Raw genomic sequence first — 20988 nt, forward strand, 5'->3', positions numbered from 1 at the left:
GATCCCTGGATGGGGAAGATTCCTGGAGTAAGAAATGGCAGTCTACTCCAATGTTCTTGCCTGGAACATCCCATAGATAGAGGACCCTGGTGGGCTCCAGTCCAAGGGGCAAAGAGTTGGATGCAACTGAATGACTGAGCACACGCACACACACAGCCTTTACCCAGTCACTTAATTTCTCTGTGTGTCAGTTTTCTCATTTATAAAATTTGCATAATTATTGAACCTATCTCATAGAGGTATCTGTGTGTTTGTGTGTGTGTAATTTTGGGATAGTGCTGATAAAGCGTTGTGAACAATGCCTGGCACATAGTAAACATAATTTTCAGCTATTGAAATAATCCTTCCTAATTGACCCTAGTTAGAGATCTTAAGTAACCTAAGCCCAGGCTTAGCTCAATGGGATCATGAATCAGGTAACATTTCTCTTGAACCAATCCCCATCCTAACCATTTAGAACTAATTCTGCTTCTTGGAGAAGAGTTCTTCAAGGCCTTATAAAGAACAGGGTTTTCTCTGAATGTGTTGGATCTGACCCTGCTCTGCACTGTGTGGGGGCCATGCTACCACAGCAGGACCCAAATCAGTCTAATGCTGGGGGAAACATTATCTTTTTTCTTACTATACTTGTTAGAATTTTGTTGGCATCACAAGAGTAAGTGACAATTTTCAACAGCATACAGACAATGCTAAGTTCTGGCTTAGTCCTTGGCTAACTGATTCCTGGGCAAGAGACCATAGGCATTACTGGTCCCTGGGAAGGAACTCTTAATGACAGGTTGGGCCTCTGCCATGAAGACCTGAGTACTGGAGCCCTGGATGACTTACACTGTAGAATTCCTTAGGAAGCCACGTAATATCCTTCTCTCCCTCGACTGTTGTCACAGACCATGGGAGAGGTCTTGGGAAAAGCCACGGACAGCGTGGACCTGAACAGTATCTAATGCATGGGAGTGAACTCATCTGAGATTTCAGACTTCATTTCCATATCTGAGTTAGAATATATTTTCCTTCTTGTTGGGCCTCCAGGGCAGAAATTTAGTTAATAATGTTACTGATATGCAGTTAATACATGTTATCTTCTATGGTTCATGGAAGGCTCATCTCTTGTCCAATTTATCCCCATTCCTCATATCCCACTTCCCTTTGCCTATAAGTAACCATTCCATGTACTTCCTACAGATAATTTCATTGTGCTTGTTCTTATTAAATACAAAATTTTGTTTTGCATGTATGCATTTTTAATTTATGTAGATAGTAATGTGTAAAAAAGTCATTGTGTTTCTTTTAATTTTTGGTCAGCACTGTGACTTTAAGGACCACTCATATCTCCAAATGTATATCTTCTGATGTTTTAACATCTGTATAATATTCCATGGTATGCATCCCTCATGTTCTACCTGTTTATTCTTCTAGGCTAGGGTTCTATGCAGTTTTTGTTTGACTCTGTTTCCACAAAAGCTTCCTTCTACATGTTCTCCTGTGCACCTATGTGAGATCTATTTCTTTTTATCTATCTATCCATCATCTAGTATGTATCTATCTATCCACCTACCTATCATCCATCTCCTAGTGTGGAATGTGGAGTCAGACTTTGTACCTGTAATTAAGTGACTAAAGGCTTCTTAGAACATGTACACCAGACTGCGCTCCAGCCAGCAGAACACCGAGGGTTCTTTTATCTACTAAAAAAATCTCCAAAGCTGGCATTATCCAGATTTCCAAGTTCATTGAGTCTCACAGAGGCAAAGTGATATCTCACTAATGTTTTAATTAGCATTTCTCTGATAACACATGAATGTGATTATCTCTTTATATGCTCACAAGCTTTCCCGGCTTCCTCACTGATAAGCTGAACTTTTATTAATAGCCTTTATATTTTAGACGGGTTTTAGATTTAGAGAAAATTGATCCAATAATACACAGTGTCCGTATTCCCTCCCCACCTCGATAGTTTCCCCTAACAACATTTTACATTAGTGTGTTACATTTGTTACAATTAACAAACCACAGTTTATTCAGATTTCCTTAGTTTTTACCTAATATACTTTTCCTTGTCCAGGATCCCATTCAGGGCACCACATTACACTCAGTCTTCATGTCTCCTTAGGCTCCTCTTGGCTGTGATAGTTTCTCAGACTTTTCTAATTTTTGATGACCTTGACAGTTTTGAGGAGTACTGGTCCAAGATATTTTGTAAATGTTCCTTTGTTGGGACTTATGTGATATTTTTCTCATGAATTGTGGATTTTTAGGAGGAAGACACCAGAAGTAGAATTTTGTTTTCATTCCATCACATCAAGTGTACATACTATCTACATGATTTATCACTGTTGATGTTGACTTTGATCATCTGGCTAAAGAGAATTTTTCAGGCTTCTTGACTGTGAAGTTTATTTTTCCCCCTTCCTTTTCCATATTGTGCTTTTTGGAAGGAAATCACTAGGCAAAGTCTACACTTAACGAATGGAGAGTTATGCTCCCTCTCCCTTTAAGGAGGAATATCTTCATAATTTATTTGAAATGCTTTTGCGGGGGAGTTTTATTTCTTCTCTCTCATTTGTTAGTTTATGTAATCATTTATTTATATTAGAATGAACTAGTTTATGGACATTTAGTTTATACTTTGGGTTATAATCCAATACCAGTGTATCTATTTTGTTTCAGATATAACCACTGGAAACTCTTTACATTGGTTCCTGTGTCCTTTTGACTTTACCCCAATCTTTGTGGGTCTTTTCCTTTTTTTGTTGTTGTTTTTTTAGCACTTTCATTCTTCCTGGCATTACAAGAGTCTCTATGTTCATTTTCAATATTTCCTCCCCTAGTCCTAGAACAGCCATTTCTCCAAAAAACTGTTAGATCCCTTTGTTGGAGAATGGTATTAGAAACCGAAATCTGAGTGTTGGGTGTGTTCGTTGCTCCTGGACTATTGTTTCCTTTAGACCTTCTCAGAGCAAACAAACACAGGAGTGTATACCACCCCCTGTACAGACACACATGTATAAATATTTCTGTGTGTAACCATCTGTTGTTGTTTAGTTGCTAAATCATGTCTGACTCTTTGCAACCCCCTAGACTGTAGTCCTACAGGCTCCTCCGTCCATGGGATTTCCCAGGCAAGAATACTGGAGTGGGTTGCCATTTCTTTCTCCAGGGGATCTTCCCAACTCAGGGATCAAACTTTCGTCTCCTGCATTAGCAGGTAGATTCTTTACTGCTGAGCCACCCGTGTGTGAGCTTAGTCGCTCAGTTATGTCCGATTCTTTGTGACCCCATGGACTGTAGCCCACCAGTCTTCTCTGTGGGATTCTCCAGGCCAGAATACTGGAGTGGGTATCCTTTCCCTTCTCCAGCGGATCTTCCCAACCCAGGGATTGAACCCAGGTCTCCTACATTGCAGATGGATTCTTTACAATCTGAGGCACCAGGGAAGTCCCTAAATTAAACATGTGTCCTACTGGTATCTTCAACTCTAATCCAACACTCATCATTTCAGCTTCCTCCTCATTTGCTTGTAAACTTTCACTCCAACGGTGAGAAACCTCATTCCTACTAACCTCCATCTACTTATTTAATTGTTCCCTTTCAGAACACCTGTATTGCAGTATCAGAATTGTTAACTCATTGGTATATCCCCATGGGAAATAACTTTATCAATGCAACTACAGTGCTTATGTGAAATTCCTTATGCCTTTAGTCCTAAAGACTTCATTAATTCTAAAGTTATGTAGGTGAGTATCTTTTCCCCTTATCCTTTAAAGTGGAGTTGTTTCATACATGTGTAATACAGTCAGATTCTCTTGTCACAGTCCTTATTTTTTCTCATGATCCTTGACCTCCTAAGTGATGACTTTAGAATTGTATATGTTAAGGTTCATTATTTGTATTTTACAGTTTTATGAGTTTTGAAAAATTTATTAATATATTATTTATTTACCACCACAGTAAAACACTTTCACCACCCTAAAATTTCCCTGTGCTTCAACTATTCAATTAATGTATTTTTATTCTCTGTGGATTTTGTCATATTTTCTAGATTTTAATGCCTTTTTGGTTACCATTTAATATTGTAATGATTTTTTTTGATGGTAGATCATTTTTAAAGTCTTTATTGAATCTCTTAAAATATTACTTCTGTTTTATATTTTGGTTTTTTGACCATGAGGCATGTGGGATCTTACCTCCCTGACCAGGGACTGGAACCTGCAACTCTTGCCCTGGAAGGCGAAGTCTTAACCACTGGATCACTGGGGAAATCCCCACCTTGTTGGTTTTAGATTTGCAGATATATTATTCATCTGCATATGTCTGTGGAATTTACCCTTTGTTGAACAGAAATCCTTAACACTGATGTAATAAAATACATCAATATTTTGCCTATGATTTGTTTTTTTGAATCTTTATTAGGTAGTTCCTGACCCCATTTTACAAATATATTTCCCTACATTTTTATTGACTCCAGAGAATTATCTTTTACTTTAAAGCCTTTAGACCATTTGCATGCAGTCTATCTTTGCATGTCTAATTGGTAGGGTTTCAATTCAATTTTCCTACACAATTTAAAAATTCTAAGCCATTTACAAAACAATCCAACTTTTTCACATGGATTTCTGGTACCATTACCATCATGTTTTAGGTTTCCATATATATCCTGGATTCCTATTTTATTTTTTTTAACTCTTTGTATGTTACTACACTGTTAATTATTTGTATGGTTTTGTACTATGTCTTTGGAGAAGGCAACGGCAACCCACTCCAGTACTCTTGCCTGGACAATCCCATGGACTGAGGAGTCTCGTGGGCTGCAGTCTGTGGGGTCGCTGAGGGTCGGACATGACTGAGCGACTTCACTTTCACTTTTCACTTTCATGCATTGGAGAAGGAAATGGCAACCCACTCCAGTGTTCTTGCGTGGAGAATCCCAGGGATGGGGGAGCCTGGTGGGCTGCCGTCTATGGGGCCGCACAGAGTTGGACACGACTGAAGCGACTTAGCGCAGCAGCAGCAGCAGCAGCAGCAGCACTATGTCTTAACATCTGGTTACGCACATTCCCTCACACTACGCTTTCTTTTTTAGACTTCTTTGTTGTAGACTTTATATTTCTACATCCATTTTCTTTTTTTAATATCATTTTCTCTATTATTTATTTTTGGCTGCACTGGGCCTTCCTTGGGAATATGGGCTAATCTCGTTGTGGTGCCTGGACTTCTCATTGTGGTGCCTGGACTTCTCACTGTGGTGACTTCTCTTGTTGCAGAACATGGGCTCTAGGTGCATGGTCTCCAGTGGTTGCAGCATGTGGGCCCTAGACTGCACAGCTTCAGTAGTTGTGGTGCTCAGGCTTAGTTGCTTTGGGATCTTCCCAGACCAAGGATTGAACCCATATGCCCTGCTTTGGCATGTGGATTCTTTACCACTGGGCCATCAGGGAAGTCCACCATTTTCAAATAAGGATTTGGAATGACTGATGAAAAATTCATTGGGAATTTTAATGGTGATTGCATTTAATTTATAGATAAATTTGAAGAGAACTGATATTTTTATGATAGCAAGTTATTGACTGTGGGAGCATACACTGTCTTTTCATTCATTCAGGCTTTCTTTTATGATATTCTTAGAGTTTTAAACTTTTCTGAGTGCATGAGCTGAGTTTAGAAGCTTTCTCTGGCTTTCTCTGCCCAGGGTTGAAACCATTACAATTCAACCTCCCTCTCCTCTCTGTCCCCAAGTTCAAGATAGCCTTTAGGGGATCCTCCAGCCTTCAGACTCTCCAGGATTCTCATAATTATCATTATGGTTGTTAGTCCCTCAAATCATTTTCATTTTCTTTCACAATTTCCAGGCTTGCTTCTGGAGGAGAGAGAGCCAGTAGCTTGCTTTAAGTCACCATCCTGATAAGCCTGGGTGTAACTTGTTGTTAAACCTGTTTGGGTGAGACAGCTGGGAACTGCTTTTCGGTGGTGGGGGAAAAAGGGAAGAAATCATTTAATTGACTCATTTTAGTACCTGCAAAATACAGAGTGGACCCAAAACTGCAGGCCAAGGTGTAAGAATCCAAATGGAGGCCCATATAGCATATGTCTACATATTTAAAAGTTTGAAATTAAGCTAACAAGCTGTTAAATAAATAAAATATGTTCTATCCTCCTAGTTTGGCAAATATGTCTTCATAACAACCTGAGCATCCGGGTTTAAGTTTAAAAGCCTTAGAGTCCTCTGAGCTCTATGATTGAACTTGGCAGAAGGCAGAAAGCCAGCCTCCAGCCCATGACCTGTTACTGTCTCTTTGCCAGGTCCAATCTGTCCAGGTCTCTGATGATCTAATTTACACGCATGTTCAGTCCTCAGCCCACGTGTCTGAACCCTGTCCACATCTTCTGCAAACAACTCCCTCTTGGCCCGCTGACAGTGCGGTCAGCCTGCAGAAGATGCCTGTGTAGGTGCTGGAATTTTGCAAGTCATTCTGCACCCTGTGTCCTACAGCAAGGTCTGGAAGGAGGAAAAATGGATTATTGGGTGTGCATGTCCCTTTGGCCCTGTGAATGCCTGGCCCCATGGGGAGGGTCCAGGCTAGACGAAGGACAGATACATTGAAAAGTGTCAAACATGTATAAAGTATTATTATCACTATGATTTGAACACTGGAAACCCTGTGGAGAATTTGAGTAAAAAGGAGGATTAAGTAACAAGTACAAAAGAAAGTCCAGAGCTGGTTATTGATGACCTTGGAAGACACATTCTGTCTCATTTCTGTTTATCCAGAGCCTGATTGTAGATGTGGCAGCATGACTTATTTTAATTACTATTTTTGATGTGTAATCTTCCTACCTATCACTAAGGTAAACAAACTAACAAGATAAAACCAAACAATTTATGGTGATTTTTCAACTAAAGGCTGATGATTGATATATCATTCTCATTGTCCTTCTGAACTTCAATTGCCAGCTGGAATTTTCAGGAAAGATGACTTGGCTGGTGAGATGCAAGAGAAGAAAAGACAGATGACATGCTTCTTGCATGGGCAAGGGGCATTACAAGGTAACCTGCCCTTGAGCTGACTTCATTGCAGAGAGCAGCATCACCTTCAAGAAACTGAAAAGAAAGAGAAAGTGTTAGTTGCTTAGTCATGTCAACTCTTTGCGACCCCATGGACTGTAAACCGCCAGGCTCCTCTGTCCATGGGATTCTCCAGGCAAGAATACTGGAGTGGGTTGCCATTTCTTTCTTCAAGGGATCTTCCTGACCCAGGGATCAAACCCAGGTCTCCTGCATTACAGGCAGATTCTTTACCATTTGAGCCACCAGGGAAGCCTTTAAGAACCTGTGCTGACGTTCATATGTGGAGACTCGCCACTGACCAACCCTTACCTCTGCAATTTCCTTTCTTTTGGGGATGTCATTTACTCTCTAGTTATGGGTATAGATGCCGGTCTTTCCTCTAGAGTGGAAATTCCTCTGACAGTGGGGAATGTCCTTTGTAAATGCTGGCCAGATGCTCAATAAATGTTTATTTAAAAGGTAATATATTCTGCAAAATGTAGCCTGGGTAGATCTGATTTCCTTGTGGAAATGGGATAAAGAGAAATATAAATACAGGCTTTTCCACTTTTTAACTTGATAATTATGGTTGAGAATACCCTTTGGGATACCCTTTGGAATTGTCAGTGTGTATCTAACTACCAATTTCAGTGTCAATAAGATATGTATATAGGTTGAGTATAGAGTCTGGAGTCAAACTATGTGGATTCAAATTCTAACACTGTAAACTAGTCGCCGACCTTGAGAGGGGTTATTTAACCACTCCGTGCCTCAGTTTCTCCATCTGTAAAATGCGGATAATAGTGGTTCTTAGCTCATGGAGGTCGATGAAACTAACAGTGGTTTTAAATATCTACAAATTATGTGATACTCATTCATTAAAAGCCACTCCAGTGTTCTTGCCTGGAGAATCCCAGGGACGAGGGAGCCTGGTGGGCTGCCGTCTATGGGGTCGCACAGAGTAGGATACGACTGAAGTGCCTTAGCAGCAGCAGCAGCAGCAGCATTCATTAAAAAAAAAAAAAAAACAAAAAAAAATGCTATTTCACCTTCCCTGGTAACTGAATGAGTCTTTTCACTGACTGTAGAATAGAATGTGGTAGCAAGGATGCTGCCTGATTCCTGAGGATCGATTACATGTGCCATCATATCTTGGGAAATTCACTATGAGAACTTTCAGCCCCCTGGTGCAAAGTCTGGCTCCCTGGAGGCTGCCAGGTGGTGCTGTGCTCAGCCGCTCAGTTGTGTCCGACTCTTTGCAACCCTATGGACTGTACCCGCCAGACTCCTTTGTTCATGGGGTTTTCCAGGAAGAATACTGGAGTGGGTTGCCATTTCCTCCTCCAGGGGAACTTCCCCACCCAGGGATCAAGCCCCCATCTCCTGTGTCGCCTGCATTGGCAGGCAGATTCTTTACCATTAGCGCCACCGTGTGGAGAATACCTGAATAGACCACCTAGAGAGAGAGGCCCAAGGAGTTCCACTATTCAGACTCCAGCTGTTGGATTCCTTTCAGCCCAGGCTAGTTTATATGAATGAAAAACTTGCAAAATGGCCCCAGCCCCAACCACTGCCTGACTGTCACTGTCTGAGAAACTCTGGGTCCAGTTAAACCTCAGATTTGCAAGCATATATAATGATTGCTATTGTTTTAAGCTGCTTTTTCAGGGTGGCATGTTACTAAGCAGTAGAGAAGTGGCACAATTACACAGCAGTATGTTCCCTGATTTAAGGAATGTGCTAAGTAAATTTTGTTACTGTTAGATCAGTGTTCGTGATCATGGTGACATTGTTAGCTTGATATTAGTGCATTCATTATCCGTAAGTTGGATGTGTTAGGACCTGGATTATCTGCTTCATGTGACTGTGATGAAGATTGGATAAGATAATGTAGGAAAGTCCTTTGAAAAGCAATATGGTATGTAAAAAGTGAAGTTTTTTTTATTACTATTTTTAACATCTTTTAACCAATCTTGGTGGGAGTTTAATATTGAGAAGACATACTTTATCACTAATGCTATCTTGTAAGAAACAAAATGGATCAATTTTTTCCTAAAATTTAAAAAATTTGAAGGAACAAAATGAAAAATTTAGATGAATTATTTGCTGTGTGTGCACAAAGTGGCCAAATTGACACACTTAAAATCTCTGAGACTAAAAGTTGAAAGTTCTGCATGTCTTTAACTTGCCTCCAAGCTTTTCATGTTGTTCTATAAAGAGCTGTAGCACAAAGTAAGCTCATTCCAGGTGATTGTTGTTCGGTTGCTAAGTCCCATCTGACTCTCTGTGACTCCATGGACTGCAGCACGCCAGGCCTCTCTGTCCTCCACTGTCTCTAGGAGTTTGCTCAAATTCATGTCCATTGAGTCAGTGGACTCAATTATCTATCTCATCCTCGACTGCCCTCTTCTCTTTTTGCCTTCAATCTTTCCCAGCCTCAGAGTCTTTTCCAATGAGTCAGTTCTTTGCATCAGGTGGCCAAAGTATTTGAGCTTCAACTTCAGCATCAGTCCTTCCAATGAATATTCAGGACTGATTTTATGTACTGTTAATATCAATTTTATTAGTATCTGATTTTAGGATAGATTTCAGCACAGTCATCTGAATTTATATCTGTCGTCCACACGGTGGCAGTAAAGATTTTGATTTGAAATGGACAAGCCCTCCTGAGGCTTTTCAGGGTGCAATATACAAGGGATATGAAGATCCATGCTTTTGATATTAAAAGGGGCTTCCCAGGTAGCGCAGTGGTAAAGAATCCACCAATGCAGGAGATGAAAGAGACACAGTTTCGATCCCTGGATCGGGAAGACTCCCCTGGAGGAGGAAATGACAACCCACTCCAGTATTCTTGCCTGGAAAGTGAGGACACAGAAACATGATTGACTGCTAGAAACTTTCTTACTGGGGTAGAAGCAATAAAGGAATCCCAAACCCCTGACCTGTGGATGAGTAAGTAGGTCCTATCCCTAATTGTAAACCAGAACTTGCCAAAAAAGGCTAAAGTCGTGACACTAAGAGCTTTGTGATGATGGGTATTAGGTATTAGGTATTCTTTTGGCCTAATGAGAAAAAGAGTATTTTAGGTCCTGGAAAAATGGACAAGATAGAAATCGCCTCTGGGAGAGGTCATCTTTTTTTTTTTTTTGGTTGTTTTGGGTCTTCTTTTCCACTCTCAGGCTTTTTCTACTTATGCGGAATGGGTTTCTCATTGTGGTGGCTTCTCTTGTTGCAGAGCACAGGCTCTAGGTGTGAGACCCTTAGCAGTTGCAGCACACGGGCTTAGGTGCTTTACGGTATGTGGAATCTTCCCAGACCAGGGATCAATCCCATGTCCCCTGCATTGGCAGGCAGATTCCTATCCAGTGTACTACCAGCAAAGTCCTGAAAGGTCATCTTTTGACTTGACTATCTATGACTGGATTTTCTACAATGGGAGACAAAAATTTCATTCCATACTCAACAGAATTTTTGAAATGCAGTGGCAGATTGAGATAAAGCAGCATTGGAAATTTTCCCTTCTCCAGTACAATCATTTAGCCAAGAGAGGCCTAACAGGTTGATCTCTGAGGCTTTCCTTTTTCTAATTGGGGAAGGTGCCATGCTGCTGGAGTAGGACTTGCAAGCTTGGTAGCACCATGGCTTCTATCAAGACTGATTAAATCTGAATCTCTGAGAGGGGGCCCTGGGCACTGTTCTGTTTCATTATTTTTCCCCTTTGAAATGCTTTAGATGATTCTAATGTGTAGCTATGCTTGAGAATCACTTGGTCTATAGGATGGGTGGGTGTGAGACTTCTGTGGTGGGGTTGTTGTGAAGTCACTCAGGCATGTCCAACTCTTTGCCACTCTATGGACTACAGCATGCCAGGCTTCCCTGTCCTTCACTATCTGGTGGGGAGAGGTACATAAAAGGGAACTCAGAGACCTAAAACTGAAACTCCAATACTTTGCTGAAACTTCAATACTTTGGCCACCTGATGCGAAGAACTGACTCATTGGAAAAGACCCTGATGCTGGGAAAGATTGAAGGTGGGAGGAGAAGGGGACGGCAGAGGATGAGATGGTTGGATGGCATCACCGACTCAATGGACCTGAGTTTGAGCAAGCTCCGGGAGTTGGTGATGGACAGAGAAGCCTGGCGTGCTGCAGTCCAGGGGTTGCAGAGAGTCAGATGTGACTGAGCGACTGAACTGAACTGAGAGGCCTAAAAGAACAACCTGCTAAGCCTTCTTGTTTATTGTTAGCCGCCTGTTTGTGCATGATCAGTCGTGTCCAACTCTTTACAACCCCGGGACTGTAGCCCACCAGGCTCCTCTGTCCGTGGGATTTCCCAGGCGAGAATACTGGAGTGGGTTGCCATTTCCTCCTCCAGGGGAATCTTCCCGACCCAGGGATTGAACCTGAGTCTCCTGCATTTGCCAGCAAATTCTTTGCCACTTGAGCTACTTGGGAAGTCTTTATTGTTAGCTATTTATCACCAAATGGAAATAAACAGTTAAGTTGATTTAATTCTTGCTTCATTAGAGTGTATGACTGTTGAACTAAATGACATAATTGGATCGCTTTTTCCTTGTTGTTTTTATTTTATTTTATTTTAAAACTTTACATAATTGTATTAGTTTTGCCAAATATCAAAATGAATCCATCACAGGTATACATGTGCTCCCCATCCTGAACCCTCCTCCCTCCTCCCTCCCCATACCATCCCTCTGGGTCGTCCCAGTGCACTAGCCCCAAGCATCCAGTTTCGTGCATTGAACCTGGACTGGCATCTCGTTTCATACATGATATTTTACATGTTTCAATGCCATTCTCCCAAATCTTCCCACCCTCTCCCTCTCCCACAGAGTCCGTAAGACTGTTCCATACATCAGCATCTCTTTTGCTGTCTTGTACACAGGGTTATTGTTATCATATTTCTAAATTCCATATATATGCATTAGTATACTGTATTGGTGTTTTTCCTTCTGGCTTACTTCACTCTGTATAATAGGCTCCAGTTTCATCCACCTCATTAGAACTGATTCAAATGAATTCTTTTTAATGGCTGAGTAATACTCCATTGTGTATATGTACCACAGCTTTCTTATCCATTCATCTGCTGATGGACATCTAGGTTGCTTCCATGTCCTGGCTATTATAAACAGTGCTGCGATGAACATTGGGGTACACGTGTCTCTTTCCCTTCTGGTTTCCTCAGTGTGTATGCCCAGCAGTGGGATTGCTGGATCATAAGGCAGTTCTATTTCCAGTTTTTTAAGGAATCTCCACACTGTTCTCCATAGTGGCTGTTCCTTGTTGTTTTTATATTCTAATCTCCACATAAAGCACCTTGGGCTTCCCTGATAGCTCAGTTGGTAAAGAATCTGCCTGCAATTCAGGAGACCCTCATTTAATTCCTGAGCCGGGAAGATCCCTGGAGAAGGGATAGGCTAAACTCACCAGTGTTCTTGGGCTTCCCTTGTGGCTTAGCTGATAAAGAATCTGCCTGCAATGCGGGAGATCTGGGTTTGATCCCTGGGTTGGGAAGGTCTCCTGGAGAAGGGAAAGGCAACCCACTCCAGTATTGTGGCCTGGAGAGTCCCAGGGACTGATAGTCCATGGGGTCGAAAAGAGTAGGACACGACTAAGAGACTCTCATTCACTGATTGCATGAGGCCCACACACGTTATCAAGGGTAATCTTTTTTACTTGAAGTCAGCTGGTGGGAGAGTTCACATCTACAAAATACCTATAGAAACATCTAGACTAATGTTTGACTAAACAAATAGGCACCATAGCCTAGACAAGTTGACACCTAAAATTTAACCATCACACAAGCCTTCTGTTATTGCTGTTGCTCTTTACAAAGTTTAAAGTCTTTCGAACTGCAGGACTAATGTTCTGTGTTTTCCTGCCTAAGGTATCCCACAGGCAATTCTTAAACCCTTACCTGAGAACCATTACCTCTAATGGTCTGCACAGGATTGCTGTATTAACACATTATTGACTGGGGTGGGGGGTGATTTTTGTAGAAACTAGTGCTTGTGGTGTTAATACATCTCAGGTCAAGAAGGTGTGAATACCTCACCTGGAAATTCTTGAAAAACAAAAGTGCTTTAGTGAAAGTCGCTCAGTCGTGTCCGACTCTTTGCGACCCCATGGACTATCAATCAACCGAAGGTCTTAAAAGCAAAGACAGATTTCTCAGGGGAGAATTCCACCTTAAGAGGGCAACACACATGAGTTTCCAGACTGTTGGCTTGCCTCACGGACTTTGGACTTGCCAGCTCCATGACTGTGTGAGTCAGTTTTAATCATAAATCAGTCTATCTCCTATTAGTTTTATTTCCTTGGAGAATGCCCGGCTGATAGTTTGTGAACTTCATTCTCAGAAACAAAGCATTGTTTGGTTTGTTTCTCTCATGACGATCAGTGTTTTTGAAGGAAGATGATTTAGAAGGTATAAAAAGTTGAGGACTACTTATATTATAGACATTAACCAGTAAAATCAGCCATGGTTGATCGTAGGTGGAAATTCAGAAGTGTCCCTAATATTGGGAAGCACTTGGGATATAAGCATAAATTATGGCAATGGCTTCTCAAAGGCCTGTTTTTCTTACCAAATGGAACAAATTCAGGCATAATTATACCTATAAAGTCTAAACTTTGAAACTCTTGTACAAAAATGGTGGACTATCTGGGTCCGTGATTCTTAATATTGAAAAATGGGGAAAGGTGTTGAGAGTTTGCTAGAAAATATATCCAGGGGAACCATAAAAACACTACTTCAACCAATCATGTAATATTTACTTGACTACTTAGTGGTAAAAAGACGCCCATTTCTACCTGGTCGGGCATTAAAATACTTCACCAAAAGGGACCAGTTTGTAAGCAGTTCATGAATAATTTGTAACTGCAACCTCTCAAATAAGAGCAGAGCAGTATTTTTCAAAATTATTTTCAGATTTTTGAATTTTTGAATAAGTCTGGGTCATATTTGAAGGAAAAGAGGTCAGTGGTTGAATGTAGACAGAATAAATTTTATACTCTAAGTTGTGGTTCTTCATGGGACAAATATTGTATTGTAATACCAAACCTAATTGGATCAGGGAGTGTATTCTTCAGGTGGACCCATGAATCTTGCATGGCATGTTGGAAATGGAATTTAAGTTTTATTTTTTTTTAATACTAACTCTGCTGCCTTGGGCCCCTCACCCACCTTTGTGGAGTCTCATTTCTCTCATGTTGTTTGTTGTTGTTGAACTCATTTATGGAGTCTCATTCTTCTCATACTTTATATCAGTGCTGTTTTCTTCTTAGAGTTTGTTTTGAAGCTACCAGCTAATTTTAGAAGTGAAAAAGGAACTTTAAAAAGTAAAAAATACTGCTTATGTATGTAGTGGGTAGTTTTTTTTTTCTCAATTTCATGGCATCATCTAAACAACTTCCCTGTTTGAGGTTAATTTCTCCTTTTGGAATCTGTGTGAGGTAGAACTCCACATTCTACTGTAGAAGCCACAGGGGGCAGGCATTTGCTATCTCAGTTCGTAGGCACCTGATCTTCCTCTAGTTAATGCAGTGCAGCCTGCTGGGACTTAGCATCTCGAGAGGGGACCAGGGATGATTTTCGTTACTATGACTCCAGTTATATTTGCTATAAAATATGCTTCATCTGTACCATAAAACTCTACATCTACCATGAGATGAATTCCAATTCCTTGAAGCAGTTAACTGTAAATATAGAAGACTTTCCTTGGCTTGTATTGGTTTCCAAGGAGTCTTTATTCTGAAAATATGATCTTTTTTTCAAAGCAAAATCTGTTAGAACACTTTCAGTTTCCCTGGGCAAAGTAAGCATGTAGAAAGAATATCATATAGGGTGTATATGGTAAATGGAATTAAGCAGAAATTATTATTTTTAGAACTTTGACTTAATCAATTGCTCCAAGGAGTTTTCTTTAGCAACAATAAACTTGTTTAGGTCACAAAGTTTTTTTTTTTTGCAAGGCAGATACTGCCTAACTAAAGCCATACAACTTATGGCTAAAAGCAAGAAAATATCCACAGGAGGTTATATGTTTTTAAATTAAAAACACATTTTTTTTTTTCTTTAAGAAGTGAGCTATTCCAGGCTGTTTATGGTAGAAGGCTATTAACTTTTTCTTAATGGTACATATTAAGACTGAGATGCAATCAAGCCATGGAGCTCAGTGTGCTGGGAACTGTAAAGTGGATGCTTCTGCTGTGAATCTCTTAGAAGACCACTGTAGATCTAGAAGAAAGCAAGGGCTGGTGGGCTGGAGTTGCCTCCTATCGTGTCTTTGTGGAGGTCAGAGAAACAGTGCTGGAGACTGACACTGTATCATCAGGCAAAGTAGCATTTATGGTTTGCATTATATTTCAATTTATTTTGGTAACAAATCATCACGCTTAACATCAGATGAGGATATTGTAGCTGAAAACAAGCAGGGAGTATCCTAGCTGTCTCCCCAGGAGCTCTGGTGTTGCTGAGTTTAGGCCAGCAGTTGTCATTCCCAGAGTGCTTCCAGCTTGAGGTCTGTGAGAACCATGGAAATATATGTTAGGAAAACAGAGCTAATGGACGCCAATCATCCTCCAGTTCAACAGATGCACATAAAGTCGGGTTATTATGTACAGATGTAAACCTGTCTAGTGTGACCTGTATATCCTCTCTGGCCCACTTGATGGGTCTTGAGTAAATGTAAGAAATTCCCAAGACCTCAATATAAAGCCATCACTGTTTGGCTAAGTACATCATACAGTGTTGTTTTTTTTTTTAATTTGAACTAATTTATGTATGTAACTTTCTGATGTATGAGTAAGAATAATCACTGTCAGAGGGAAAAGTAGCAGCAGCCAATGGCACATGAGGCTCCTCAGTCATGGGACTGAGATAAAAGTTCAGTAGTTATTTTAATAACTCACTGAGTGTGATGTTTAGTTAATAAATTGTGTCCAACTCTGTGACCCCATGAACTATAGCCTGCCAGACTCCTCTGTCCACGTGATTTCCCAGGCAAGAATACTGGAGCGGGTTGCCATTTCCTTCTCCAGGGGATCTTCCCCACCCAGGGACTGAACATGCGTCTCCTGCATTTCAGGCGAATTCTTTACCGCTGAGTCACCATTGAGTATGAGTTTTTATCCAATCACCTTCTACTTTGTAATTAGGCAAGAGTGTCTCCCCCGTGTCTATTCTTTTCCTAGACACTACAGCAGAGCTGTATCATAATTCTCTGCATGGTGCAAGAAGTGCCGTCTTTCATTGCCCTCAGTGGGTGTGTGCCTTGGAAGGAGGATGAGAAAGGAGGCCCCTCTGTGCTCCTTTCTCACATTTCTCTCATTGTGTCAGCACTGGACGTTGCTGAGTGTCATTCTAGTTGTAGTTTCCCTCCCTCCCGATTTTGCAGCATGAGCCGACTCCTTTATCTGTTGGCAACCCAAGGCACACTAATTGTTCCCAAAACTGGAGGGAAAAGATAACTGGCTTCTTGGGACTTATTAAAAGACAGCAAATCCCTCTCCAATGGGGCATGCAAATGTGATCACAGTCCATTTGGAGGCTTGAAGAAACTGACTAAGGGGACCAATAACTGTCAGAATGATGAGTCAGGTTTATAAAGACTTTAGTTAAGATAAAATAACATCAAACCACTGAGTGTAAGACATGAATTGGACATGTACCTAAGGAGAGGAACACCTTGAGACAAAAGCTTCAGCTTCTACATGTTTTTCAGGTCTCTAGAGAGGGGTAGGTTCTTACTGAAAAATACATAGGCAGCCAAAGTTAAACAGTTTTAGGAACTGCTTTGCACTAAATAACATGCCACTGCTGTCACCCAGAGCATACTTGTTTTAGTAAGAAAAACAATAGAAGGAAATGGATGTGTTCTAGAAGAAATTGACTACGGGGAAGGGGACCAATAATTGTCAAGATGACAAGTCAGGTTTAAAACATGAAGAAAAGGCTGGTCTATGGGGAGGGAGAGAGGTCTGACAAGTGCTCACTACTTGGTTTGGAACCAAAGTCAAGTGCTGGATTCAGAGCAGCTCACAATGGGAACTGTTGTTTTTGGGCAATGCTGCTAATTGAATGTTCCCCAGTGGCTCAGTGGTAAAGAATTTGCTTGCACTGCAAGAGACATGGGCTTGATTCCTGGGTGGGGAAGATCCCCTGGAGAAGGAAATGGCAACCCACTCCAGTATCCTTACCCTGGACAGAGGAGCCTGGTAGGCTATGTATAACCCGTGGGGTTGCAAAGAGTTGGATTTAGCAACTTACAACAACTATTGTCCTACAGAGTTACAGAATTCTCCCTGAAACCCAAGAACCACAATCTGCTGGCTGTGTTCTGGAAACCTAATAGAACTTTTAGAGTGTGGCATCATTATTTTTAGACATCAAATGCTCTAGTCTCACAACCTTATGAGCAAGTTATAATTTGCTCTTTCAAGGCCATATAACTGCTCCTAATATAACCCTTTATAATTGCAGATTGTGACTATAATAAATATGCATTAAGTAAATAGAGCCCGAAAGAATCAATACACATTGTGGAAGCATATGAAGGAACATGTGAGTGATTTTTTTTTTTTTTTAGGACTTCCTTCTAGATGATCAAATGGTAGCTGGGTGGCCAGTTGGGTGATACAGAAATCGTAGGACTAATCAAAGGCAATAATAGAAAAAATACTACTATGAGAGAAATGACTGAAAAATCTTTTATGGAAGATAGAGTTAATTACTAGAACCAGAGTAATCAGTATACTAGAACCTTCATCAATCTGTCACTGAAAAAACTTACCCTGTTGATTTAGCTAGCATTAAGTGTGTTTTGGAAAGTTGTCAGGTTAAAAAAAAAACAAAACTCTTAATTCTTCAGATTAGTGTTCCCTCTCTTTTTCTTAGAATACCTCTTTTCCAATTTGTGCTCCCAGAGACTGAAAGAATGTGAATATACATGAGACACCAAGAAAATGCACTGTGTTCCTACAGAAAAATATTTCAGTTAAAACAAACTCAAAGGCAAAGCTTTCATATACAATAGCTAGAGGCACCTTGAAGGGTGGGAGGTGAGGTGGCTGTTGTGTACTGAGATTTTTAACTCTATTGAGATTACATGTGGGTTGAAATAAAGGGATACTGCTGCTGCAGCTGCTAAGTCGCTTCAGTCGTGTCCAATTATGTGCGACCCCATAGACGGCAGCCTACCAGGCTCCTCTGTCCCTGGGATTCTCCAGGCAAGAACACTGGAGTGGATTGCCATCTCCTTCTCCAATGCATGAAAGTGAAAAGTGAAAGTGAAGTCGCTCAGTCATGTCCAACTCTTAGCAACCCCATGGACTGCAGCCCACCAGGCTCCTCCATCCATGGGATTTTCCAGGCAGGAGTACTGGAGTGGGGTGCCATTGCCCTCTCCAAAAGGGACACTGGATTAATTTAAATGAGGAAAAAAGATTAGTTTAGCAGCAATAGAGACCATATACTATTTTTAACTCTAGAATATTTACACTCAGGTAACCTGGATTTTTCATTTTTTTCATTGAGGTATAAGTGAAATTGAGTTAATTGACTCAATGGACATGAATTTGAGCAAACTCCAGGAGATAGTGAGGGGTAATGAAGGATGGTATGCTGCCGTCCATGGACTGCAAAGAGTTGGACATGACTGAGCGACTGAACAATGTAAGTGACATAACACATTAGTTTCAGATATGGCTTTTGGCCTTTTTCTCCAGAAATTATTCAGTGAACTTACTTTCCCTTTAGGACATAATATTCATATGCTAGAGCTCAAAGAATATATAGAGAGGGAAACTTGCTTAGTTTCGATTCATATTTTAGACAAAGAATGTTGCCTGCTATTCCAGGAAACAATAAATGTTGCCCACCATCAGACACTTTAGCTGTGCTAACAGTGTGCCCTGAAAAGATTTAGAATGGAGAATAACCGAAAACTTTCAGTGTTCTGGATTCTGGCCATTGGTCATAGAGAGTTAAGATGTATATCTAATGGGAAAACTTCAATGACCCCAGATTGTTGCATCTTCTCATACAACAGAGAGAACTAAAATCATTAACTTGAGATGTCTGTTCTTTGTAAATAGCAGTCATCTTTGATGTTCTACTATATGTTTGCTTTTTCAGCAAACAAAACAAAACAAAACAAAAAAAGCCTGTGCCTATATATTCTGGCTCCTCCCTTACCCCTTCAGAGACGTTCTTTTAGCTATCTGAGAGGCTATCTTCCTGGACTGTAGTCCTTAGTAAAGTCCCCAAATAAAACATAACTCACAACTTTGTCAGGTTGTGTGTTTTTCTTTAGTCAACAGTTTTATCAGCAGTAGAGGCAACAGCAGTAAAAACTTTTGCTAGTATTTCTGCTACTATTTGCTGGGACTTGTACATAATACATCATCATTTCAGTTAATCATTACAACAATGCTGAAAGGTACATATTACACTTTTTTCTTCTTATGGAAAATGGAACTTAGCTTTAGGGATTGTAACTTGCTCAAGTTTACAAAGACAAAGACAGAATTCTAAACCAGATTGGATGAGTCCAAAAATGAGTTCCCTTGATTAATCTCATTGCATCACCTCTCAGAATGTTGATTTTCTATTTTGCTTTTTCTAATGATTCAAATTGTTGAGAGTTGGAAGCTTGGATTTCATGAGTTGATGGCTTTTCCTTCCATAAGCATTTTAGGAAACAGTGTCAGGAAATCAGAAAAATTAAAATTTTATATAATTGAAAAGCCTCAGTTTAATTAAGATTTGAGATAAACCATTGTTTTTAGTCATTTAAAAAAAGTCTCAGAAGCAATATCTTTAAAATGAATACAATTAAATTTGAAGAGAAAATGTGTTTTGTAAAAATGCAGAGTTAAGGTCACCTCAGTTTAAGGTACTGGGTTCTATCTAAGTTATTTTATGCTCAATGTCTTCATCAGACATTTTTTTTAATGGTTGAGAATGTACTATCTGAAAAAAGCAAGTGGCAGTATTTCAACAGTGTTGCTTTTGCTTGAGGAATGTCGTTTTCCTCCTGAGAATACTGCCATGTTATTGAAGACTTGATGGATTCTGTCTTCAAACTCAGGTTTTTCTGCTGAATGCATCAAGACCCCTGATCTCTATGAGGTCATTATCTTAGCTGTGGGGTTATAATGGATAAAGTACTGGGCTGGGGACTAGGACTCTAGTCCTAAATATGTCAGAAGTTGGTTGTATATTCTTGTTTAAGTTCCTTAACTTCTCCATATGCTTAATATTCTCATGTATAAAATACATTTGACTAGATAATTGTTAGAATAAATAATTTGAACAAATAATCTCCTTCCTATTATGATTAAAAAAAATACATAGTACAAAGCTAGGTTCTTTGCTGCCTTTAACAACTATACTTACTTAAGACGGTACACATGCATCAGGACTGTAGGGTATTAATTTCAGCATCAATCTGAAATGAAAAATGTTATTTAAATCATGAGATATTTTGTTTCAAGATAACATCATTCAGAAGGAATAAAAATTTTTTGAACCTTGCTTATATGAAATGATTCTTGTCAAAATACAGTTTTATATTAAATTTTTAATTGACCATCCTTCATATTTATTTGGAGAAGACAATGGCACCCCACTCCAGTACTCTTGCCTGGAAAATCCCATGGATGGAGGAGCCTGGTAGGCTGCAGTCTATGGGGTCGCACAGAGTCGGACATGACTGAGCGACTTCACCTTCACTTTTCACTTTCATACATTGGAGAAGGAAATGGCAACCCACTCCAGTGCTCTTGCCTGGAGAATCCCAGGGACAGAGGAGCCTGGTGGGCTGCCGTCTCTGGGGTCGCACAGAGTTGGACACGACTGAAGCGACTTAGCAGCAGCAGCAGCAGCATATTTATTTAGTTTTATATTACAGTATTCCAGGAAAAAAG

At 40.3% G+C, this 20988-nt stretch overlaps 1 protein-coding gene across 3 annotated transcripts in view; it reads right to left on the reverse strand.

Moving 5' to 3' along the window:
* Positions 1-6607: 6607 nt before the first annotated feature.
* Positions 6608-20988, reverse strand: part of GC (GC, vitamin D binding protein) — a 52191-nt gene continuing 37810 nt past the window's right edge. The window contains exons 12-14 of one of the 3 annotated variants that reach the window (XR_003511545.1): positions 20459-20510; positions 17260-17293; positions 15407-15583 (exon numbers count right to left, since the gene is read on the reverse strand). Coding sequence is in view for 2 of the 3 variants with exons in the window: in XM_027544705.1 (XP_027400506.1) it covers positions 20478-20510 (33 nt within the window). In the remaining variant the exon portion in view is untranslated. Of the gene's footprint in view, positions 7097-15406; positions 15584-17259; positions 17294-20458; positions 20511-20988 lie in introns of those variants that run through there. The other 2 variants (XM_027544705.1, XM_027544704.1) reach the window with 2 other exon arrangements.

Source organism: Bos indicus x Bos taurus, chromosome 6, assembly GCF_003369695.1.
Source record: "Bos indicus x Bos taurus breed Angus x Brahman F1 hybrid chromosome 6, Bos_hybrid_MaternalHap_v2.0, whole genome shotgun sequence".
In the NCBI taxonomy this organism is placed as follows: domain Eukaryota; kingdom Metazoa; phylum Chordata; class Mammalia; order Artiodactyla; family Bovidae; genus Bos; species Bos indicus x Bos taurus.